Here is a 26447-nt window from a genome sequence, read left to right on the forward strand (position 1 = left end):
CATGTGCTACTCATTTAAATGGTTTTAATAGCAAAAATATTACTCAGTGTGAATTTATTAGTATTGAGTATCAGAAATATATACTCCATCCATCCTAAAAAGTAGTACTCCGGATTACTATTTCCTTATTTATGAAAAGTATAAATTTTCTAGTTTTAAAATAGTTAAATAACCTATTGTTCATATAACTTATATCATTAATGACGTGGAATCCACTCTCAACTAATATTACTTACACTACGTTTTATCTTTCTCTTAATTTTACTAATTAATATTTTTTAGGACGAAATGAGTATTACTAATAGTAGTACATCTTGTAATATTATTTAAGTTTAAATAAGTTATGCATTTAAATATAAAAAAAAAAGAAATTATATACTACGGTAATATTTAATTTAGGTGAATTTTCATTCATCGATAGACAAACTCCTCTTCGGGGAAATTGTAGCAACGTGTCCATTTTAGTGAAAATAACCAAACAATCGTTCAAAGAATTGACCACTCAATAGTACTCCTTCCATTCTTGAAAATTTGTCACTTATTTTTATTTTCGTTTATTCTTAAAAATTTATCACTTTTCACTTTTATCATTTTTGATAATAGGCTTTCCACCTTCCACTATCTTATTCCCACTCCTATTTTCTTCCAATATTTCTAACCTTTAAAAATTAAAATGATGCCATTTTCTATTCTACCCAAAATCCATGAAAAAGAAATAGAGATCAACCAATTTATACTTCATTAGTCCACAAAAGATAGACTAGTTTTATCATTTTAGGATGTCCACCAAAATCTATCATCTATCATTATATAAAAGAGCAGTTTTTGTGATGGTGGACCGTGGCACCATTTGGGCGGAAAACTAGCATTAAAACTTACAATCATAGCAATCATTCTTGAGCAATGCGATAGGTTTTCCAGAGCAATAAAATAGCTATCATCTTGAGCAATGCATAAAGTAATCTAGAGAATTGTAATTAGCAGATTCATGAGTCTAGCATGTCCTTTATAGACTAAACAAATGAGTATAAATTTCTTTAGAGCATCAAGTACTCCATCTTAAAATTCTTCTATAAATAGAGAGTGAATATGTGAAAGATTTCTATGCGGAGTATAATAAATAAGTAAAGCAGAGAACGAGGAAGATACAAGGGGCTGGAAATTTGAGTGTAATTAGGTTTAAACGACGAAAGGCGGCGACACAGCAGAGAATGGTGGAGGAGATTGTGCGCTTTAGAAGATTTGTAGGGAAAGCAGGGAGGAAATCGGGCAGCATGAACTGGGTGAAATCTGGTGTCGTTGCGGTGGCTTCCGGTGTTCGACTGACGTCGAAGCAAGGAAGGCGATGAAGGGGATTTGCTGTGCGGAGAAGTGGGTGGCGATCCAAGGAGAGTGCGAGTCTCCCCCTCTCCCGGCTGATTTTCCCTCCTTGCCGGGAAATCGCTGTCGTGCCTCTTCCTTGGTCTCCAGCGCTGCCCCGGAGAAGAAGAAGATGTTGATCAATTTGCTCTCTACAAAATGATGTTTTGAAGCGAGGTTTTCAGCGCGTCGCTCTTTAATTACGCCCCATCCGATCCATTTCAAGTTTCTCAATTGGCCACTAGAAGTGGGGGGGTCGTAGAGAGAGAAAGAGGCAAATAGGCGAGGAGGGAGTGAAATATTTGTTGTATTCATTTTTGTTTATAAACTTTCCCAAATCTAAGTATTCTTCTAGAGACATTCCATTCACCCTAACATATCGAAAAAGGATTGTAATGTGATTAGGTGGCGCTGAGATTTCAGGATAAGAGCATCTCCAATGGTGCATGGGCCAGCAATAGGTCAGTCATTCTCTCCCCTGCCACGTCAGCAACACTAAAAAATCCACCGGCCACATCAGATTTAGGCCAACCATAAGCCAGCCGCAATAAAAATAATTCAAAATATACTACATTTACGGAATTAAAATTACGATTAAAATACGGAATTAAATTTACGAGACATATACGGGAAAAATAATTCATTCCATTAAAAAAAAGTACAAAGATTTTTTTAAAAAAAGTACATGATTTTTTTTTAAAAAAAAAGGGCTTCAACACACGAGCCCCGCCACTCTCTACTACTCATCGCCGTCGCCGTCGCCGCCGCCGCTGCCGCCGCCGCCCGTGGTATCTGAGCCCACGTCGGAACCCGCTAGCCGTGCCCTCGCGATTTCCAAATCAACCCGCATGCTCTCGAGCATCTCGTGAAGAAACATCTTCTCCGTGGGGTCAGTGGCGGTCCTCCACTCTTGCAAGACCTTGTACATCTGATCCCGCGTATGGTTACGCGAATGGAGAGTGTACTCGAGTGGGGCGGGTGGGAGGGCGGAGGACTGGACCTCGCGGGGCGATAGGGGGGTCCGCCCCTCGCAGCCCGCTGCGCCCGCTTCTGTCCAACCGGGCGGGGGCGACCAGTAAATGAAGGAGGGGATGGAAACTCCTCAGCATCCGGGGGGAGGTCGTGGGATCCGCCGCTGCTGCCGCTGTAGTCGTCGCTATAGTTCAGTCGCTGCTTCTTCGGCCACCCAGCGTCGCACCCCGCCCGGAACTTCTCGGAGTCCTTCAGCAACAAGAAGCACTCCCAGTAGGTGAACTCCTTATACTTCCCCGCCAAGGGGAACTGACTCACGGCGATCCTCCGGGCGTCGTCCTCATTCTGCCCACTACGGAGCTGACGGAGGGCGTTGGCATACAAATTCGCAAAACGGCCCACCGCGGCCCTGGTGCGCTCCCACCCCTTCCGGACCTCCTTCGGGCCGAAGTCCTTCCCGTGCAGGCAGTGCCTCCTATAGGCAGCTCTGATCTTCGCCCACATGTTGACGATCCGCTGGTTGTTCGCAACCAGCTGATCGTCGCACACCTCCAACCACCCCCTGGCCACCCCGGCGTACTCATCCTCCGTCCACTTCCTCCGGCCAGGGGTGTCGTCAACAGCGGGCTGCGATGACTCACCGACCGCCTTGGCCTTCCCCCTCGTCTTCTTCTTCGGCGCGGCCCGTCTCGCTGGAACGGGAGTATCCGGATCCCCGAGATCGATCCCCATATCATGCAATGACAGAAGGTCATCGCCAGTGAATTGCGTCTCCACTGGGGTCGACGTGTGAGACGAAGCCGTCAAAAAATCAAGCGAGGGTCGATATACCGTGTCCCCTCCCGGTGACCCCTGCACCCCCCCTGCATCCCGGGATGCATACCGTGCTGCATCCCCCCCTGCATCCTGCCCTGCCACATCATCCCCATCATCTGCTGCAGCATCATCTGCTGCTGCATCTGGGGCATACCCGCCCACCCGGGCGCTGACTGCCCGCCGCTCCCCTGCCCCACGGCATACCCCCCTGGTTCCCCCCCTGTGCCCCCCCTCCCCCCGGCGCACCGGCCATCATCCCCATCATCTGATTCCAAGGGATGTTAAACCCCGGGCCCATCTGCCCCCATCCAGATCCCACAGGTACTGTGGGAGTCTGAGATCCACTCGTCGCTGGACTGGACTCGTTGTTGTGATCCATCGTTCGATGATGCTCTTGTACAGAAAGTTAGAGAGAGAGAAAACTCGTTAAAACAAGTGGTGCAAATGAAAATGAATCGAAAATCGCGTTTATATAGGTTTTAAAAAAAAAACAAAAATCGGTGCTGGCCGATCGGGACGCCACAATGGCGGCTAGCCGATCGGCCAGCCCACGCCGAAGCACTCGCCGATTTCGCTCTCGCCGACTCCAATGGTTCGGCTAGCCGATCGGCCAGCGCGACGAATCGGCTAGCCGGTCGCTAGCCGACCATGGGAGATGCTCTAATATGTAATATGTGGATATTGAGGTTGTAATGGTTTAACCCCTTTTGTAGTCGGTTATGGTGTTTCCTCTATTTTAATTTCTGTAGAAGCAGAGGGAGGGATTGACGGCGTGGCTCGGGGATGGTGTTTGGTTTGTGGTGTGTTTTTTTGTTTAAAACCATTTTAGTAGTAAGTATCATTTTTTTCGCTTTAATCGTGTTTTCATTTAATAATTAATATTGCCTACCGATTTTATTTAATTAAATCTGGTACTATTATTTATGTATACTCTCAAATATTTTTATTATATTTTGACTATAATATTTGGTCTCAAATACTTCCTCTATCTCTCGATAATATGCACTATTTTCTTTTTAGTCGTTCATAAGAATATGTATTTTCTAATTTTGGAAAGTATTTCTCTCTAAGACCATCTTTAACCATTTACACCAAACTCAAAACCATTTTTGAGTATATGTCGCACTAAAAAGTAGTTTTACTCCAACCATTTACATCAAATTCAAAAGCTACACCATTTTTGAGTTTTTGTCTCACAACATTTTTTCAGTAACACTAACACCATATTTGGTGTTGTTTCACAAAAAACACCAAAAATAAGTTTAAGTTTGGTGTATGGTTGGAGAAGATTTATAGACCAAAACTTATTTTTGAAGCATGGTTGGAGATGGTCAAATGAGGTGAGACTCATTCTCCACTAACAATACTTTATTTACTTTGTCTTTTTACTTCTCTCTTACTTTACCAATTTGTATTAAAACTTGTGTCGATCCTAAAGTGCATATTCTTTGGGGTCAGAGGAAGTATTTTTTACTCTCTCCGCCACACAATGTTTGTTCCAGATTGATTCAGTGCGATTTTTTAAGAAATTGTTTTACCTTCATTGTAGTGGAAGAGTATTTAAAATGGATTGAGAGAAGTACAAATGGCTTTTTGCTATTATTTATAATGTGTAAAATACTTATTTTAGTTAGTTTATATTCTTAACTATAAATATATTTTTATATTATTTACACTATATTTTTTATTTAAATTATTTAGTAGTAGTTGTTATTATATCTTCATATTTTGAAATTTTATTGTCTCGTGCATAGCACAGGTGCTAACACTAGTTAGACTAAATCTAAAAATGAAAAGTTTTCAACCAAAATTAAACTAAGTCTAAAAATGAAAAGTTTTCAACCAATACTAATCCTACACATCATTCTAAATCGTAGATTCCACAATTGACTAAACTCATTCCACTACTTTTTCCCTTTTTCTATTTTATTTTTTTTCAATCTCTTTACTTTATTAATTATATATTAAAATTTGTGTTATTCATAATTTTATCTTTTTTGGTGACATTTTTTTTAGAGGTTAAAGACAACGTAAGAATGCAATACTGACTCACCACGCACAAACCTAAAACGATTTTAAGTATCAAAGGTACCAATAATTTTGGCAAAAAACACACGAGAAATATGATTCCCAGAATAGGTATCCTCCTCATCCTCTCTCTCTACTTGTTTGCTGGAATCTCGTCTCAAAGCAATGAATATGACGCCACAATCAGAACAATGGAGGAGTTTTCAGGTTACCAAATTCATGAGCCAACCTTTCATGATTCCTCCTCATCTTCTCTTTCAGTAGACACTGAAACTCTGCAGAGACAGGTATTTTTACTCGAAATATCTATGAAAAATGCGCAATTTTGTAATAGTACTTAAATTTTTTAATCTCATGGGATTGCAAAGATCCGATTTTTTTTAGTGTTGGGAAAGCGGGATATTGCTGCTGACTGCTGAGCATGATAAATTTGATGGATAGTGATAATCTTGTATCAACTCTTGTTGGCTTTCAGTTAGTTGTGTTGGCTTAATTATTTAATTTTGTTGAAGTCAAGTGACTATTGGTTAGTTGTGAAACAGTCATTTGTATAGATTGTGTATAGCATAAGTTATATGCTGCACAAATTGTACATTGTTATTTTAGAGTTCTGTAGATTTGAGCCATATGATTCCGACCTCATTGTAGATTGTGAGGTTTTTGATTTGTGATTTAAAGCCATTTTAATTGTTTTCTGTCTTAGTTAGGGCTTTGGATTTCAAAAGCAACTGTGATTTTTATAATTGTTCCAAAATAATAATTCCCATGACATGATTTCATAGTATAAGAAAAGTTAGATAGATGGTTTTTGAGATTGGAATGTTGATGTAGTTATTAACATGTATAGCTAATGTTATGCTCTAGATTGATGAGCTCTCAACTTTCTCTGATGTACCTGCGCCTGCGGTCACAAGGATCCTTTACAGCGAAAAAGATGTGCAAGCAAGGGGGTAAGATCTTGACAATAGTATAAGCTTTCTATGGAATTCTTAGCTGATGAACCGATGTAGAATCTGTTCATATTTATGCCGAAGATTGTATATAGCTTGTGATTCTTGCTTACGATGCCACATTAATGTGCAGGTTCGTCAAGAATTTGATGAACATTTCCGGTCTGTCAGTGAGAGAGGATGCGGTTGGGAACATATTTGGTCGATGGTGAGTTTTGAGTTCATTTTGATCTTCTTGTTCCCAGTTCCCAGTTCAGTTATGTTGGCTTTCTCTGAGTAACACTAAAATAATTTCCCAATTCTGACTTCGACACAGGGTTGGTTCTGAACCAGAGCTGGCTCCAGTTTCCACAGGTTCTCATATAGATGCTATACCGTACTCAGGGAAATACGATGGAGTAGTTGGAGTGTTGGGTGCCATTGAAGCAATTAACGTCCTAAAGCGGTATGTTGCTTTGTCTCACTCTTTTTCGCTGGCCATTTATGTAGGTATCTATTGAAGCACACATGCTTTAATGTATTTTCAAGTATTAGACAAGTAGCTTCTCTCAGAGTTTGAAGCTTAACAGGTCAGGCTTTAAGCCTAAGAGATCTCTGGAGGTGATCATGTTTACATCTGAAGAGCCAACGCGATTTGGAATCAGCTGCTTGGGAAGGTTACATACAGCCTCCTATTTTCTTGAAATGCATACCATTTCTCTCTGTCTCTTGCTATAACTCGTTTGATTGCCAAATTTGTTGGTCAAACACACCATTGTCATGTTTATGTGAATTTCCTGCCCGGGGTTTTTGTGCAGCCGCTTATTAGCTGGAAGTAAAGAATTGGCCCAACTTCTTAAAAGGACAGTCGACGGTCAAAACATATCCTTCTCTGATGCTGCCAAGTTTGCTGGATACTCGAACAGTGAGGACCTTTCCAGCGTTTTTCTGGAAAAGGGAAGCTATTCTGCTTTTATTGAACTGCATATTGAGCAAGGTCCCATCTTGGAAGAAGAAGGTTAATCCGAGAATGATTATCTTTACGATTGAAATTAGGGAAACTTCCCATAAATTTGCTTTAATTTGCGTATCTGCAGCAATCTCAATTGGTGTTGTCACCGCCATTGCTGCTCCAGCAAGCATCAAAGTGGATTTTGAAGGCAATGGAGGGCATGCTGGAGCTGTTCTGATGCCAAAGAGGTATATTATTTTCTCAAAGTTTGAGCACCAGATAGCTGGAAACGAGAGTCCAACTGAGTAGATCGATCAATTATAGTTGTGTGAAATTTTGTGTGATTTGCTACTCCATAATCTAATTAGTCTATGCAACATTTTGGAACAGAAACGATGCAGGACTGGCTGCTGCAGAATTAGCTCTTGCTGTCGAGAAACATGTTTTAGAATCTGGATCAGTCGACACTGTTGGGACCGTTGGTGAGCAACACATCCTCCATCCTTTCATGTTCGAGACTTAGATCGGTTGGGCTAACTTTTTTTGTTAAAAAAAATGATGTAAAATCAGGTATTCTGGAGCTGCATCCCGGAGCAATAAACAGTATACCGAGCAAAGCACATTTGGAGATCGGTATGATTCTTTTGCGCTAACTTGCCATCTAAATCATGACTTTTGGCCCGAATTGCAAATCCGTCACCACTTGCATCGCATTGCAACCAAAGTTGTTGAATGTGACCATTGCAGATACTCGTGACATAGATGAACAGAGGAGAAATCTCGTGATTGAGAAAATCCATCAGTCCGCCCTGAGCATTTCAAAAGCTCGCAATGTGGAGCTCTCAGAATTCAAGATCGTCAACCAAGATCCACCTGCACTCTCAGAAGAGCTGATCACCAAAGCAACTGAATCAGCCTGCCAAGAACTGAACATGCCTTACAAGAAGATGATCAGCAGAGCCTATCACGATTCCCTGTTCATGGCCAGGTAATCATTCTTGGCAAACACGCAATCACCCTTAACGCGGATGCACCAAACTCTATGCTTCGTTCACTTTGATTCCTTCATCATCGAATTGGAAAATGCTTTCTCATGACGTGCCTTAAACCTCGTTTGTAAATGTTGGCAGGATATCTCCAATGGGCATGATCTTCATTCCATGCTATAAAGGTACGGATTCTATCATATGCAACAACGCGATTTCCATGCACGCACGCAGTTGCAAGCAAACACATAGTTTCTGCAGAAGTGATGTGGAGAAATTGATTGATTTTTGGGTTTTTGTTGGCAGGATATAGCCATAAGCCTGAAGAGTTCGCAGCGCAACAGGATATCGCGAACGGCGTGAGAGTATTAGCGCTAACGCTTGCCAAACTCTCCATTTCTTGATGCCTTGAAGTTGTTACTCAAGGCTACATGTATGCCTATGTATGTGTATCTAAATAAATCGCCTATTTTTGCTTTTGTTTAGAAAATTATGAATTCTGGCAATAACATTATGGTCTTATTGCTCCTTTTCAGCTGGTTTTATTCACTTTTTGATCATATCATCATTTCATTGCATGTTTTTCATTTGATTATATTTCTCTTAAATTCATGCTAATTAATTAAGCTTGAATCCAGCTTTAATAGTAGGGATATTGGCGTCCAATATCACAAATCTTTTCAAAAAATTGTTTTTTTCACAAATTTTAAACTTGAAATATAATATTACGAATTTAAAATAGTTGTTAATTTTTTCCACTAGCAACAAAATTCGGCTATATTTCGTTTGTTATTACATCACATAAGATATGGTTATCACTTATCACTGAAAGTGATATTGATGTGACAAAGTCCCTAAAAGCCATATATGGTTATTCATAGAGTTTAGTATAGTTGAATTATGTTGATGCTGGGAAAAATTAAATAACTATTTAAATTCGTGATATATATGTCAAGTTCATAGTCCACGGGAGAAAACAAATGTTTAAAAAATTTTGTGATATTAGAAGTTAATATCATTTAATCCTATCTAAAAATATAGTAGTACTAAAAATTAATCCCATCAATTGTATGTCATATTTCATGTCAGAAATGTCGAAATCAGAAGGATTTAAAATTTAGATCTCCTATATAATATGGAAACAAATATGCCTTTTGTTTTAAATGAAATTAAATCGCAGAAAAAGTGATTAGTATGAGCAATAAATAAGTAATTGTAAAAGGGAAAGAGCATAATGACAAGCATATATTAGCCATTTATCCTACAAAATTACAAACACAGTGGTAGATAGAATCTTGGATAATGGAGATTGGGGCCTATGATGCTTCACTTAGGGTTGAAGATTCCATTTCTAGACAATAAAAAAGAAAAGGAAAAGGAGCCCTGTTAGTTTAATTCAAATTTATTTAAAGTAATGGCCATTTTTCATTTCTTTCCCACTCCAATTATAATAATTGTTACGTGTCATATATCTTCTACAATGCGTTATTGAGATATGCTTGTATGTAAGTGGTAGATGATTGTAAAGCTTAATATTCTTTTTATATTGTTTATGTTGGCGGCTGAAACCTCAACAACTTACTATCAAATACTTATATTTATATGTATTTCCAGGCTAATGGCATATTAGTTAAGCATAGGACAAAGTTACAATAATTAAAGTCGAACAAAATTAGAAACAAATAATTGATGGGAAATAAAGAATTTGTTGAAATCGATCTCTTTATTCCTAATTGCTATACCAAATGTTTAGGTTACACTAACTCTATTGTGTAAATATAATATACTCCATACGTAGATGTTTTTGGGGTTTGGTAAGAAAAGAAGGATTATCCTTTTGATAACCACTTCATAAATTGAATTAAATTAAACACAATTATTAGTTGATGAGTAGGTGATTATGCTTTACTTAAGGTGTAGATAGACCTAAAAAACAAGGACAGCAATTCGTTTGTTTGATTTGTTACTTGGTTTTCCAATTTATTAGTAGTATATTTATAGAAACATACAAAATATGCAATAGAAACAAACTACAAAAGTTGTTGTATACTTTCATTGATAGCATATTATAATGTTTTATATTATGCGAATAAAGAATATATATGCTCATTTTATTTATAACATTTTTTTTATGATAAATCAGGCCTAGATAATACAGTCTATCACAATCATTATAATTTGAAGTATATATGATATTACTATATATATCCACTAATTTGACATGAGAATAGACTGTTTTAAGAATATTAAATTCATGCGACATTTTCCACTTCAAAAGCATCCGAAAGATGACTAGAAAAAAATAATCTAATTAATTTGACCATAAAGTTGGAAAATGAAATGAACATGTTACATTTAATTTGTATAAAGTTGATAAACGTTATGCTTATATTTTTAGGTAGGCATGTTTCTTGACTCCGTTATCAATCTTTAGCTATCTTGTTTCACTATCACACCAATAAATTTGCTGCTATATTAAGGATTAGTCGATATCTAATAGTTGCATAATCAAAATTCAAAGCTAGGGATGGACCAATCTTAGTTGAACATTGTAGATAATTATAAATATTAACTACTTTCTTTTCCTCCCATTCATGAATCATTATGTAAGTCATTTGGTGATTGGAGCTAAAAAATTGAAAAAATAGTTTGAGTAACAAAGAAACTTATGGCATGCATGTATACATTTTATAAAATTAGATGTAAATTGCGAATAAATCAAAATTCGTGCATTACTCAAATAATAAATCGCTGTTAGTAGATGAGATTTTAATGAGTGGGTTTGGCAGAAGGGGTAGGGAAGGTGTAATTCCAAATTACATTACAATACTAATAATAAGGTGCAAGGGCTTTATCAAAGGATTAGGAATAGTATTAAAGAGATGGGGCCCATCGTAAGCAATAATTATTGGGCCACAATTGGCAAATACTAATTACAATTTGTCGGACAAAACGTCGTTATGACAATCTAACCCTTCATAGTTAGACTGTCAAAATTGTCATTAGCTGTAATGCTATGATCCACCCATTTTTTCAAGAAAAAAAATCGTAATTAGTCTTAGTCATTAATATTTTTTAGACGTATAGTCGTGAATAAATTGAGAATATGGAAAATGATTTAATCTTTATTTGTGTCCACATATATTCATAAAATATAGTATTAGTAATGATATATCTCTAACACTGTGTTTATAAGGAAATGGATCCCCTGATGTGGAATTAACTGCTTAGTTAGATAGTTCAAATTAATCATAAGCTAAGTTCGGTATGAGGAAATGACAGTATTTAGTACATGTAAAGAACATGTTGTTTTCCATATTTCAGAGGATAATCTATGTCATTAATAGACTGCACTATAATAATTTCCAACATAAATAAGGAAAAGATATTGTGATGTTCATCTTGGTATTATTTGACTGTTATCGGGTGAGTTTTTGTTTTGTGTTGTTTGGCCTTTGTTTTTTACTATGCATGTGCTTGTTTAAGTCTTTTTTTTTTCTTCCTGCCATTCTTTACTCTCTTTCGACTAATGTTGGATGGATTCAATTACGGTAAGAGCATTTGCAACTGGTTCTTAGTCATCTCCATCTCGTCTCGGCAAGACAAGATGGCAAAGAGATTGAGTTGCAAGCAATTGGTCTCGAAAAAAACTCTTGGGGGGATATTATCGAGCCAACTCTCCATGCGACCCCCACACGTGGCGAGCTGGCATTGGCGATAATGCTCATTCGCCGGCCTGCCACAATTTTTTTTTTTGATAAAAATAGGCTCAAACCAAAAGATTGTGAGCAAGAGTTCAACAACAACACCCAAACAAAAAAACAAATCTACCAAGACCAACGAAAAAACTAAGCACCAACAAAAACCAAAAGCAAAAACAAACAAACGACCAAAGCTCACACCACCTCAGCTCACACCAAAAGCAAAAGCCACCAAGTAACCAAGCAAGCAAGGCCAACCAATCATTATATCAAACCGAGGGCAAGACGAACCTCATTAGTGGTCTTTGATTGCAACCTTAGCCTTATGTTTGATGTCAGTCCATCTTCTAACCCGGCTCAGCTCCTCATAAATTTGTTCTGGTAAAAATGAAAACTCTGGACACCATCCCTTAGCCCACGAACCTAGCCTCCACAGCAAGAGTCTCTTCTCAATTTCCCAGCTTGGGACAATCTTCTCGAAAGCAATTTTGTTCCTCAGCCACCAAATGGACCATGATGTCACATAGAAGAGGGAGCACCACAGCTTTTTATCAAATTTGATGAAAGGAGCGTCCATCCAGATGAGGAAGCACGAGACCAGGTCTATGGGAAAACAAAGAGATAAATTCCAATAGCTGCAGCAGAAATACCACAACCTGCTAGAACACCTGCATCCGAAAATGACATGATCAACAGTCTCTAGCTCTTCTTTGAAAAAGACACACAAGTTATCTTCAATCCCAGGGAGCCCAAAGAAACACTATCTCACTAAATATATTAATTATGTAATTTTCATGTTTTCTCTAAAAATATATGAATATTATTTTTAAAATAATATTTCATCTTAATTAAATTAAATTTGTTTGTAAAAAAATAAAAGTGAAATGAAAAAGTGGGACCCATGAATAGTTAAAAGAATTGTAGATGGAAGGTTGTAGTGCTATCTCTCTAGGAAGAGATAGAGTAAAAAGTGATGAGGGGCCCATGAATAGTGTGCGATGAGATGAATTGAAGATGGAATGAAGATAAGGTTGTGGATGCTCTAAGAACTTCTATGGTGTTAATAGTTTTTTGCCGTTTTTGTGTTGTATTGTTAATTTGCATGTTTCGTAATACTCCGTACTTTTTATGATATAATCTCAACTTTTCATTCTTATGGCTTGAGCATTTCTATTTATTAGAAAAAAATGTAATGCCATTTTCGAAAAAAGACAACTACAACGGATTATAAAAAAATCCAGGCATATGAAATTTGGACCCACTTTAGTCATTCTTCCGTTCTGCAGTAGTGGAGTCATTTTATCATTTTTGTACGTTCTATAATAGTAGAGTCATTTTCTATTATAGCAAAAAAAACCAACACATTTCTTCTCAGTTACTTTATTCTCTCTTCATTCCTCAACCATTTTCATTTCTTACTATAATCTTTCTTTAATTAAGTCACTTAAAATAATTTTTCTTAGATCGTGTGCCGAAAAGAAATGTCTCCACTACCGTAGAACGGAGATAGTAATTTACAACAAAAGAAAAAAGAAAATCACGTGAAGCAAAATTCAAAAATTTTACCTCCAAGACAGGCCCTCAAATGTCATTTCACACCATCACTTTGTGACAAATTTATTTCAAAATTCTCAACCGCCGTCAACAAACGTCGTTATTTAATTCCACCCCTTCTCTCTATAACTATCTGCAACAGCACACAGACAAAGCCCACCGTCACACACAGTACACACACTGGGGGTTCAAGGAAGCTCTTGATAAGGAAAACCCAGAAGCCAAATTAAGCTAAAAGATTTCATTTTTAGCATACCCGTAAGTACAATTTCCTACATTTTCAAATCCTTTCTTCTTTACTCTATTTCTATGCTTGCACAAAACTGTACCTATCAATCAAATTTTTGTTTCTATTTTTTTCTGATTCATGCTTTTTTTCCAGCAGATCTATTTTTTGTATGAATGTTTGGGTACTGGAATTTTTCAGTTTTTCCGAAACTTTACCTAATTTATCTCAATTTTTGAAATTGATCAGCGGAATTCCGCAATTCGATTCTGATTTCTTAGAGCTGCTCATTGTTAGAATTTTATGTGATATTATGCGACAAGTTATGCATTTTTTAGTTTATCATCTGGTACCTTGTTCATCCAAGCTGTATCTTCTCGGTAACTAGAGTTTTGAGTATGATTTGTCACTTTATTTTTAATTCTTAGTGAATTATTTCAAGCTAGAAATGTTATTGGCAAAAACTGGAGTTACCACTTGTCTAGATGTCCATTGAAATCGAAGATATTGAATCATCGTTTGTTTAAACACTCGTTCGTGTTTCCTATTGATAAACGGGCTAGCGTTGAATTTGAAGTCTGATTGAATATGATTAGGTTTGTACATTTAGGAAAAGGATGCCATCATAAGTAAATATGATCGTAGGTTTGTTCCATGTCCTGGTTCTTGTGTGATCAATAGCTCGGATAATTCAGCTAATTCAAGACAAAAAGCATTAACACACCTTACAGGATAAACAAGTTTAATGAAGTGTTGTGAATGCCACCGAAAGATGTACTTACTTCTTCTCTATAAAAGTGAAATGGCTCTTTTGATTTTATTATTTTGTTGCAAAGATTGTCTAAAAATAGTGTGTTTTAAATGTTTCTTTTGTTACTTGAGATGGCGTAGTGGTATATGGCTGTGTAAACCAGTGTAAGGTGAAATCACTATGGAGCAATTGCATATATGTGTGAACTCAATGTACAATATTACTACATGTGAGGCATGGATATAAGTATAAGACTTGGGGATTTTGCTGACTTTTATGCAATTACATTATACGTGGACCTTTAAAATAGTGCTTTTGTTTATCATCTTAGTGATATGGAGATAGATGGCAGCGATGTTCATATTGACAAGGAGCCGGATGGTGTCATTATATATGCAAATGATGTCACCATCAGTTCAGGTTGTGGGAATGCCTGCGATCAGGATGTCGCACAGCTGCCTGAGATTATCGACATTGATCCTCAACATGTTGATGTATCCGATGAGAATGGCGACTGTGTGGTGAAGGAATGCAATAGTGTCAAGCCTGAGGAAATAAAACCTTGTCAGCAGGAGAGTTCCGTGGAGAGTGTTGCTGAATCCAAGAGTGGAACCGAGAAGAATGGTGTGAAATCGGAAGGTCATAAAGCAAGAGATCATGATAAGAAGACACAGCCTTGTGGGAGAAAAGTTACCAAGCCAGCTGTTGGGAACTGCAAAACAAAATGCACAGTTCCACAGCCATTTGCTCTGGCAACTGAAAGACGTGCTTTACATGGAGCTCGTCCCAACGGAGCTGAGTGCGACAACACCACTGGTGGAGACAAGCCATCACATATTCGTGTCCCGCTACAGCCTAGTTCTGTTAAACAGAATATGGTAAATTCCCAGACCAAGTAGAATCTTTATTTGTTTGGAAATGTGATTTGGTTCTTGCTTATATATTCTACCACTTGTTTGTTAAGTGGTATGCTTTAACTGTAGATGTGATTTGGTATCTTAAGGTTATGTCACACACTTAATTCTATTACTGGCCATTAAGACTAAATGTTATTTTATTATGATGAGTTCTTTCTTAAATGCCGATTAAGGTATTACGATAGTGACTCTTTGAGCATGTGGGTGCAGATAGTCACACCTGTTGTCCAAAAGAAGCCACCGCTGCCCGACAACAAGAAGCTAGTTGATGAAGATAATTGCTCTGTTACCTCATGATATCCTATTCTAGCATAGAGCTATTTATTATTAGTAGTAGTATTATTATTACCACAACATGATATTATTATCATAGTAGTAGTAGAAGGTAGCGTGACTGCTTATATTGATTTGCCTTAACTATCAAGTACTATTGTGCCAGCAAGAAAGTGTAAGATAACAGTTGCCTCAGCCCCAACCTTTAAAAGCAGTGAACGTGCTGAAAGAAGAAGGGAGGTAACGTCTATTGATTGAATTTACTTTGCCCGTGAAATAGATTGTGTGATTCTGTCATGTTAATTTAACGATACTTGTCTGTTTTAGTTTTTCACAAAATTGGAGGAAAAACATCAGGCACTGGAAGCTGAGAAAAATCAGTATGAGGCAAGGACTAAGGTAGTCACAATTTTTAAATTCTTTGAATTTTTGTGTTAACTCGGACCTAGTCATGACTCATGAAATGTTCATTGTGCTACTTCTCTGGCTTCTTCGATTTTGTAGGAAGAGTCTGAAGCAGCAATCAAGCAACTAAGGAAGAGTTTAAATTTCAAAGCAAGCCCAATGCCGAGCTTTTACCATGACGGACCACCTCCAAAAGTCGAACTGAAAAAGGTATTGCAGTTGTCTAATGAAACAAAATATATGAGTAGCATTTTCTTATTTATTAGTAGTATTTGTGTTACATCTTAAGTTTTACTGTTTTCTGGAAATCAGCCACCTCCAACTCGAGCAAAATCTCCAAAGTTGGGTAGAAGGAAGAGCTTCAGTGACTCAAAAGATTCCGATAGAGGGGCAGAAGAAGGTGGCCACGGTTTTCACATTTTAAGAGACAGGTCCTCGAACAGGAAAAGCGGAAGTGATAAACAGAACGGCTGGAAAAGTCGAGAACAAGGAGGGAAGATGGATGAATCGTTTACATCTAACCTGATGGGCGAGAGACACATGGACATTGCTGTTCATTCTTGATGAGCTGCTGTAAGTTATTTAATTATTTAATGTCGAAACCAAATTGATCTATCGAGAGATGAAAACCTTGTCTTGTGCCTTGTGGATCCAGAACCCGTTCGAGTGGCTTGTTTTTATATTTAATGTGTGAACGTGTAAATTTCTGTAACTTATTTAGATGCATTTGCAAAAGATTATGAATTCCCTTTTCAGTGTTGCAAATCATATCTGAGTTTATAGGGTATGTATGTTTGCTCTGTTTTTGTCTGAGATTAATACTAATGTATTTTGTGTTATAAAACATTCTTCCACCCAATACTAATAAGCTCTCCAATTGATCCAAATCATAACTACTAATATTTGGTTGAATACTCTAAAACTTAACACCATGATATCAAATTTTTATTGCAGTCACACAGAGACTTTACTCAATATTTTTGTCATGCATGATAAAAAAAGGAATGAATAATAGTAGCAATTATATTGTTGATTAATAATGAAAATGAAAAAGCATGATGATGTAGGAAGTTGTCAAAAGTGTAACTACTTGTCAAAAAGATAGGCCTCATCAGTTGTCATCCTGAGGTATATAAGGCCCCATAACAAATCAAGTGCATGGCCATTTCTACTTGTACTCTCTTCCTCCTCAACTGCTGAGGGGGATGTTGTCTGGTTCGACACCGTTTCAAGCCAAACGACGTCGGACCAGGCTTCATTCCCCCCAGCTGCTCTACAATGCTTGAAGCAATCTTCATCTTGGCTTATAATATGCAGAGTGTTCTCATTGTAGTGTGTGTGTGTGAAAATTTATTCTTTTTATTTTTATATTGTCATTGAATAGCTGAAGATTGATTCTTGCAATCTGTCTAGATTTGTATTGGGAGATTATCTATCCCTCTTGATATGCTAGATTTCTTGATTTGGGATCCAAGCTGTTGAATATTGTAATGGTGCAGAGGTATTAAAATAATTCTACATATAAATGTTATGAGATTTTGTTTTTGGTTTTGGTTCGTTATTACTGAGTTTGCTGGTGTAAAAGATGAAGAACAAGCTATTTTGAGGATGTGAAAATGGTGGATTTCTTTAGAAAGTGTAAAGGTGTTGTGTGTGTGTGAAAATGAGAATAAATCTCTGGAAAGGAAAGAAAGAAAAAGAAAGGTTTCATCTTTTCAATGTTGATGCTTTCTACACGGTACTTTACTTGCACAGAGCGACAAAGAATATATAGAATTCACAAAATTAATAAAAATAAATTTCTTGATTTTGCATTTCAACTAGATTTGTAGTACTATCCATGGCATATTGTACAAGATCGATGGGTTTTAATTAAACTAAACTTGATGTTCCATTTATATACTATTGCACACTCCAAGTGATAACTAAAATAATATCACTATATTTTGCTAATAAATTGATTGTGATTAACTCAAATGAAATCGCAAACAGCCTTCGCTTATTTATAATCTTTACTAATATTTTAAGTAGTTGTTAATAAAAGGCCGTGTGACCTTGTCTATGTAATTATACACACGTAACGCTACACGGACCAATTATTTTGTAATTGTGAATCTCATAGTTTATTAGTCAAAAAGAAAAGGGGACAACTTGAGTATGTTGAATGAAAAAAGTAGTCTTAATATTAGTAAAGGGATCGCAATATGGAGACATTATTTTTTGTCAATATTGAAAATTACATACTAGAGCTTTTTTGCGGTAAGGATCACCTACTGGCTGCTGCATTTTATGCCTTAATTTGCCAATACATCATTATAAAGTGGACAAATGGAAGAAAAGAAAATCTAAAATCTATTCCCAATACATCTCTCTTATTTCTATCTCTCTTTTTTAATCTAAAATATATGAGTATTAACTCTTTTAACAAGAACATATATTACGGAGAAATTTATATTATTAAACAAGAATAACTTATATAGTATAAAGTACTTTTATATTTGGTCCTTTTAGTATAAAACAATCAATATACAAAACAATTTAGCCCTTTTTTATAAAACAATCAATATAGATAGATCCTTATATTATTAATTTACGATTTATGATTTATGATTTTATGGCCAGAAATAAGCAATACATCCCAAGCAAAGAGTAAGAGATATGGACAAGGTATGAAACATCCAAAACTAGAGCAATAATCAAATGTGTAACAAGATAGAATACCCTCTCATAGTTGCATTACTTGTTTCTTAAAGCCTCTTTTTCATACATCTATCGCCTCCTATTACCTCGTCTCGCGGCAATCCTATGCCCTGCTCCCCCAATTACCATCGCTCTCCCGAACACACCGGTTTGTAGCCCGCAAACAACAGCCACCATTCCCCCTATCGCTACCCACCTCCAATCGATTCCACAGCCACCTCTCTGCCTGTTCACTCCTGCCAACTCACTTTGCTCTCGTTCATCGGGTTCTTGCTCCTTAGGATCAGCTCCTTCGTTGCACGAGATTTTTGTGGTAGTTCTTGCCATGATAGCACACCTGGTTAGTGATGATGACTCTTGCTTTCTAGCACTCTGATATGCTCTAAAGCCAGCATGTAGCTTCTTCACAGTTCCCCACATCCCGTGACGAACACCTAGCTTAGCAACGTCTTTTGGGATCCCCATGTCTTCATAGTGAACGAGATTGACCTCGCATGCTGATGTCTGGCCATCTTTACGCGATTGAACTGCATATTTTGCATTTCGTTACAATATAGTATATATATATGTGTGAGAGAGAGAGATCTAATGCCATATGGAAAGGAATGCTCACCAGGCTTGATAACCCAGCTCGAAAAATAGAGATCAACACGCCTTGGTTTGTCAAGCCTTGGCAAAGCTGCATATGGTACTCCCTGCACCCACAGCATTTGCAAATTCATGTTAATTTCCCATAAGAACTTAAGGAGTAATATCATATCCTATATCGCATTTTGAAAGCAAAATGCAAGTTCCTAACAGGAGGTATTCAACTTCATAGGGATGCAACCAAGTTCTTTTAAGGAAAATAGGCTGCGTGGACTGCATTTCATGTAGATTCAAATACCATACCTTTGTCACACAATAATATGCGTTTCCTTGTTCCCATATTCTCCTACCAATGATATATTCACGATCACTACAGAAGAAAGGGAACTGTATAGGCAGGAAAAATCGATGTCATGAGGTGAAAATCTGTCAAGAAAGCAAAAATTAAAGTATTGAAGTGGCACAGCTGCTTCTGACTAATATACCTTCTTAATCCAGTGCATTATCATCATCCCTCTCTCGGGGCATTCTTCCAGTATATTGACATATACAAGCATAGGATCCCAGTTAGGCCGAAACTCGTCATCCCAGAAAAAATCTCTGACAAGCTCCGGAGTTGCATCCTCAAAGATGGTTTTGCTTCGGTAAACTGTTGGGCCATTCTATGAACAAAATATAGTGACAAATCAGTATTCATATGCGTCACAAGTCCTATGAACAAACTAATTTCCTAATAGTAGATGAAAGACTAAATTGTAACAAGAAACCTAGCAGTAGTTCTCATGTGATTCTAAAATGCTAGACATAAAGAACATAAAAAGAATCACCAGTATAAAAGCATTTGACAAAAAATAAGAATGTACTACTATTACTTATAAGATAAAACCAGAAGTTCGACATCGTCTTTATTATAATCGATATTTTCAATTTGCTCCATTAGAGAACATAGAGCAGCAGTGTCCCATGACTGATATATTAAACCACCTACTCCTACCGTAGGCTCATGACGCCAAGCTTGGTAATGCATGTTTGTTGGGGAGCGCTCCATCATGCTTTGCCACGCCATGTCTCCATCTTTAACATTAAGAAGCTTTAACAGGTGTTCCAAGTCTTTTTCTGTGACAACATTGGATTCTCCCTCAAGAGCTCCAGTCAGAGAGCTGCTGAAGGAGCAAAGTCAATATTGAGCATCATATATTTATAAATAGTTCCACTGATCACATAGAAAGAACATTTGATTTTGAACAGTACATAACTGGATAACATGTTGCCACTAATCTTACGAATAACTGGTTATGTATAACAATCATGAAGATTAAATTACAAAAATTCATCAAAAACTCACAGCAGAAAGGTTTTAATAACCTTATGAGAAAGGGCAATACATTAGCTACTGGGGAATGCATAAAGAACTTAACTAATCCATCTAAAAATCATTCTCGAAGGAAAAATATCATGTCAAATAATGGAAAATGCAGCTATAACCAACAATTGACTTAATCTCTGTCTCTCTCCACATATTCCATCAATAACCCTACGATAAGATATGAAGGGTAACGAAACATTCTTGGGCAACAATGTTTCTGTGATACAACCTTGCAGACTCCATAGATAGCCTATCTAAGCCCAGAGATGAAAGTAAGATAGGAATAAAATATAAGATGACTTCCACGCTGCTTTATCATTTAAACCAGACTCCTCACTAAGCAATGCATCACACTAGATTCTTGTGTTCCTTGTACAAATTTCTTGAAAACAAACAAATGCTAAGCATAGCACGAGATCTCTTAGAATTGGAAAACACATTTATTAACCACACACGTATATGCATATATCACGGTGATGATTAATTCTCTTCATCCTGAATCCAATTGCATTCCAACTCTGAAATTCCACTATCATTGTGTGTAATTAGCTTTTACTAACACCTCAACCACTAACCTCACTACAAAAACTGCAACTAATTACACAGTTAATTCCAATTTATAGAACATTCCTGAACTGAATATGAATACATTAAATGTATTTTTTTGTCGAGATCAGGTCGAAATTGAATACAATAAATCCACACACCTACAAAGATAATCAGCACGCAAATATTCGCATAGGAAGTGGATAATAGGTACCTAATATCGCGGCAGCTACCATTATCAACCGACTCCTGAGCAGAGGCGGCCGGCGTCGGAGGCAAATTCGACGCCGCCTCCTTCTCCACCTTCCGCGTCATTCCACGGGATCTAAACCAGAGGCCGCGGCAAAGCGAGAAGGCGGAGAGCGCCGTGAAGGCGAGCCAGAAGCGGCGCGCGCCGAGGCCCGGCGGCAGGGTCCAAACGTAGCGGAGTTTGGATCGGAGGCCGAGGAAGAGCAATCCGGACCATCTCGGGCGCCAGGACCAGCCGATCAACAAGCCGATCATGACCGCCAGCCAAATCGGAACCGCGCAGACGAAGATGTCGACGAAGGCCTCCATCAGCGCGGAGCTATTGAAGAATTCCATAGCATTATAGCTCAGTCCTGTCCACCCCCCTTCCATTTGTGAAAATTGCCGAAACAACGAGGGATTATCGTTTCACGCAGCTTTCAATGGAGTCAGCTAGCTACATGGGTTAGGTGTTAGAGAGAGAGAGAAAAAAGAGAAGAGTCTGCGGTGGATTGAAATCTTTAATTTTTAACAGAGCTAATCAGATGCTGCGAATCGGATAAAATCGGTTTTACAGTTTCGTACAGTTGCTTTCTCGCAAATGTAACAGGATTCTGGGAAATAGTAATATTAATGTGCATTTAAAATTAGTAATTTGACATTTTTATGTATAGACTAATGTATTTATTTTATTAGTTTATTCTGTAAATTTTATTGATATTATCTGTTATCAATTTATATACTATTTATCATTTTCTAATGGATCTTATAAACTTGTTACTTTTTAATAATTCGAGTTAATATTCCAATTAAATTAATTTAAAAATATAAATAAGAGAAAAATAAATAGAGAATTAATTAAACTGTGAAACCCGTTAAATAAAAAATTCAACCAAAGAATCTTTTAAATAAAATTATATTAGTATAAGAATCTAATGAAGAAAAAAATTACAAATAATAAATAAAGTACGAGAAGATAGAAAGAAAATTAATTGAAGTCGATAATTGGCCTCACCTTATTAGATATAAAAATATTTTCTAAAATAGAAGTTTCTAATTTTAAGGGACATAACAAAAATGAAAATAATAGCTACTTTTAAAGGACAAAAGTAGTACTCTCTCCGTCCATAAAAAATATGACACATTATGAATGACACGGATTTTAATGTGGAATTGGTAAAGTAAAAGAAAAGTGAAAAAGTAAAAGAGAAGTGGTGTTAGTGGAATGCGAAGTCTATATTATTAGTAAGAGAGAAGAGATAAAAGTAAGAGAGAAGTAGTGTTAGTAGATAGTGTGGTCCATATTATTAAATGGGTGGAAAAGTAAGAGAGAAGTTGTTGAAAACTTTTTTTATTTAAATGTGCTCTATTTTTCATGAACAATCAAAAATAACAAATGTGTTCGATTTTTCGTGGACAGAGGGAGTATTAGTTTAGGAAAAAAAAATTGTTTAGTTTTAATAATCTTCCAATAAAAGTATAAGTATTCATTAATAACTAAATAAAATTTGAAATATTTGCAAATACTCCTTCCATCTCAATTTACTTCAGTCTATTTCTATTTTTTATATCTCAAGTTACTTGAGGGATTTCCTTTTATGGTTAAAAATAAACATCTAATTATATATACTTTATTCTCTTTCTATTTTATATTATCTTATAGTATTGTCTGTTTTATTCTCCCTCATATTTTATTTATATCTAATTAATTCATCAAATACAATTTTCTTAAATCTCATGTAGAAAAGAAACATCTTAGATAACGTGGAACGGAGGGAGTATCAAGTTATACTTATATGACAGTTAAAGAAGTCGATCATCCACATCTATGTTTTGTTGTCCCACTAACTATTTCGTTGTATTTAGAGAGAAAGGAAGATTGGTGAAGATTTAACTATAATAGTGTTTCACATGTAATATAGGATGTCAATCGGACTAACTTGTTCGGATTTGAGTCAATTTATTCGGGTTGCCAGGCTATTTGGCTCTAGGTTATTAGGGCCTAAAAACTTTCGAAACTAATTTCTTGTATCAAAATTTCCTCTATAAAATGATTTTAAATTTTAGATATTTTTTTCTTTTTAGTTTTTTATTCATATAAAATCTTCAAATTGTCATAATTTTCTTCTATAATAGTTGGAGAGAAGTCTTTCATCTTGATTAACTACAATGACAAAGATAAATCAAAATTAAATCATTCAATTTGAATTTAAGCTTGTGTTAGTGTCATTATTTGACATTGTTCATATTCTTTATGAATATTAAAAATAATAAATATATTGAGATTTTGATGGGTTAGTTCTTAATTTTGTCTTGATTGACTTTGGTGGTGGTAAGACAGTAGTGGCAGATGATAAGACGATGGAATATTGAGTCGAAATGGAACTTGAACGTTTATAGTGTAGGATCAAGTGGAAAAATGTTGAATGAGGATTGAAGAAGACTAATGATTGTGCCACATGAAATGAGAAAATACAAAAAAACCCTAAAACTTGCTCCCATGTCCCTTAAATTTTGTCACGCCTTGACCGGGCACGAGTTTTAAGAAATATAATGGAAAGTGAGTTGAAAAAGTTAATGAAATGTGGGTTTGACTTTTATATATTAGTTTTATAATAAAATGTGAGTAGAAATGAGTTAGTTGAATATGAGGTCCGCTACCAAAAATGGTAAAAGGTGAAATGTGAGAAATTTTGTGGGACAGATGGAAATTGAAGTGACAAAGTTTAATGGACGGAGGGAGTAATGTTTTTTAAATAATAGTTGCAATCTGTTCAGGCCAACCCTTTTAACCCGCCAATCCATATAGCCCATTTTGTATTCGGGTTACAAAATTACAGCTTTAACCCATAAATTTTTACAAAGCTATTTGCGTCAACTCATTAGTTTTGGGTTAAATTGAGATCCATAATATTAATATTTGTACTATTATTTTGGATGTAAATCAAACTAATTATTTTAGCAACGGCGCAATCACTAATCACACTGCACGCGTATGAGAAAAAATAGCAATAGCCCAATCACTTGTCACGTTGCACGAACTGGGTGTACTCTACACCGTTATATCATACTGTTGCACATATCTTTATACCGAAATTTTTTATTTTAAAAATAAAAAAAATATATTATCTATTTAATTTATTTATATACATGTATATATAAATATTAAATATTATAAATTAGCCTAGTTTAGCCAATAAAAATGGAGGAACCATGTTAGTATAGTATATACTTCTTTCGTCCCAATAAATATGAAACGTTTTTTTTTGACACATAATTTTATGTAGTGTTGTTTTGTAAGTTAAAGAAGAGAGAGTAAAATAAGAGAGAGGAAAAAATAGAAATAAAATTATTTCTATTTTTAGAAACGTTTCATTTTTAATGAGACAATCCAAAAAGGAAAACGTTTCGTGGGATAGTATTATTACGAGGGATCCATGTTAAATGGGCTAAGCTTTATCGTTTGGGTCCTTTTTGTACATAGCAAACAGACATTGGACCGAGTAAATAAGGCCCATAAACAGCCCAAAGCGTTTTCGTATTTATAAAACCCCTCAATTTTGTTTGGCCACAATTCTCCTCTCCCGCATCGAAAAACCCTAGCCTTCTGAAGTAATGGTATGAATCTCTTCTCCGCCGCGCCGCCTTATTTCTCGCCTCCGTCCTTACTTTCTCTTTTGTGTGTTCTCGCAGGCTGACGCTAATCCAGATGTCGCGGTGGCACAACAGCCAAAAAAGAGGACATTCAAGAAGTTCAGCTTCAAAGGCGTCGATCTCGATGCGCTCCTTGATATGCCAATTGATGAGCTCGTCAAGCTCTTGGGCGCTCGCCAAAGACGCAGGTTTGTATTTTTTATACTTTTTGTGAATTCTCTTGTTTCTAGGGTTTTGGAAGTTAGTTTTAGTAGCCGATGAGATTGGGGAAAATATGATTGAGTAGATTTGTTGATACACGAGACTTTTTTATTGTTTGGAAATGCAATTGAATTGATTCAACGTTATTGGCATGTGCAAACTGTATGCGTAGATCTGTTATAATACTGAGTTGGAGATCATCTATTATTTGGTTAGAGGATGTGGTTGTTCATGTTTTACAGTTTTGAATTAGTGTTTTAAATTGATCGATATGTTAATGCGATTTTAATATTTGTATCTTATTAGCTGTTGGATTATGCATATATATTCATAAGTGAGATCACTCCTATTTGTCTCATTTTGTTATGCATAAGCTAGAGTGTTGTATGGTATTGTGAACCAGCTAATTTATCAATTTTAATGACTGATTTGCTGCAATTATGTGTTGATTGCTTTTATGTCATTGAACTTCCACTCTATTCATAGTCAGAACTCTTTTCTAAATATATACTTGCAAATGGGCAGGTTTCAGAGAGGTTTGAACAGGAAGCCAATGGCTTTGATCAAGAAGTTAAGGAAGGCCGTAAGTGATCTTTATTTTCGTGACTGTTCTAGTTATTGTTGGGTGTTTATTTGGTTCCTGCATATACTGCATTTTGACATTAACCTTATGGTTTAATAAGTTTTAACTTCATTTGGTTCACTCCCACATGTTTCATTGACGAGGGTTAATATTGCGAATTATGCAGAAACTGGAAGCCCCTGCTGGTGAAAAGCCTGCCCTTGTCAGAACCCACCTCCGGAACATGATCATCGTCCCTGAGATGATCGGAAGCGTCCTTGGAGTGTACAATGGCAAGACCTTCAATCCAGTTGAAATCAAGCCTGAGATGATTGGCCACTACCTTGCAGAGTTCTCGATTTCATACAAGCCCGTCAAGCATGGTAGGCCTGGTATTGGTGCCACACATTCGTCGAGGTTCATTCCTCTGAAGTGAGGATTCTGTTGGTGGAAGGAAGGATGGTTTAGCTGTGATCTTTCTTTCCTTTTCTTAGAGCATGGTGATACTTGAGTTTTGTTTGGTTAAGATTTTAAGACTATTTATGCTATTTTCCTCACAAATTTACTGAACTGCATAGCTTGTAATCTTGACTGTGCCAAAGTAATTCTTGGAAACGATATGGTTGCGAGCATTATTCTTTTCTTGTGTTTTTTGGAACAACTCTTGCTATCTAGTGAATTTTTCATATGATTACTTGCTGTTTAGTTTACCTAGTCTACTAATTTCGTTGTC

At 36.6% G+C, this 26447-nt stretch overlaps 4 protein-coding genes across 5 annotated transcripts; 3 read left to right on the forward strand and 1 right to left on the reverse strand.

Moving 5' to 3' along the window:
* The first annotated feature begins 5241 nt into the window (after positions 1-5241).
* UAH (ureidoglycolate amidohydrolase) lies at positions 5242-8577 on the forward strand. Its single transcript, XM_048101920.2, has 12 exons — positions 5242-5462; positions 6040-6125; positions 6259-6333; positions 6442-6570; positions 6695-6781; positions 6923-7122; positions 7202-7304; positions 7447-7538; positions 7627-7689; positions 7804-8044; positions 8187-8227; positions 8349-8577. Exons 1-12 carry the CDS (start codon positions 5271-5273, stop codon positions 8444-8446), a joined length of 1407 nt encoding a protein of 468 aa, XP_047957877.1. The 5' UTR covers positions 5242-5270; the 3' UTR covers positions 8447-8577.
* A 4831-nt stretch (positions 8578-13408) lies between these two features.
* On the forward strand, positions 13409-16634 carry LOC125201899 (protein WVD2-like 3). The gene is made up of 7 exons (XM_048100187.2): positions 13409-13555; positions 14606-15152; positions 15402-15487; positions 15620-15704; positions 15792-15863; positions 15969-16079; positions 16182-16634. The coding sequence occupies exons 2-7, from the start codon at positions 14610-14612 to the stop codon at positions 16431-16433; spliced, it is 1149 nt and encodes a 382-aa protein (XP_047956144.1). The 5' UTR covers positions 13409-13555; positions 14606-14609; the 3' UTR covers positions 16434-16634.
* Positions 16635-18539: 1905 nt separating this feature from the next.
* Positions 18540-21812, reverse strand: LOC125202270 (uncharacterized). Of its 2 annotated transcripts, none has more exons than XM_048100642.2 (6): positions 21284-21812; positions 20152-20317; positions 19643-19819; positions 19461-19544; positions 19183-19264; positions 18540-19096 (listed from the first exon to the last, which is right to left on the reverse strand). In XM_048100642.2, exons 1-6 carry the CDS (start codon positions 21688-21690, stop codon positions 18639-18641), a joined length of 1374 nt encoding a protein of 457 aa, XP_047956599.1. In that variant the 5' UTR covers positions 21691-21812; the 3' UTR covers positions 18540-18638. The 2 variants fall into 2 exon arrangements, with proteins under 2 accessions (XP_047956599.1, XP_047956598.1); XM_048100641.2 differs by having other exon boundaries at positions 20152-20320.
* A 2999-nt stretch (positions 21813-24811) lies between these two features.
* On the forward strand, positions 24812-26349 carry LOC125201917 (small ribosomal subunit protein uS19x-like). The gene is made up of 4 exons (XM_048100214.1): positions 24812-24915; positions 24991-25139; positions 25678-25735; positions 25902-26349. Exons 1-4 carry the CDS (start codon positions 24913-24915, stop codon positions 26148-26150), a joined length of 459 nt encoding a protein of 152 aa, XP_047956171.1. The 5' UTR covers positions 24812-24912; the 3' UTR covers positions 26151-26349.
* The last annotated feature ends 98 nt before the right edge of the window (positions 26350-26447 follow it).

This window comes from Salvia hispanica, chromosome 2, assembly GCF_029641045.1.
Source record: "Salvia hispanica isolate PSC_SH4W2 chromosome 2, Shi_PSC_v1, whole genome shotgun sequence".
Lineage (NCBI taxonomy): Eukaryota > Viridiplantae > Streptophyta > Magnoliopsida > Lamiales > Lamiaceae > Salvia > Salvia hispanica.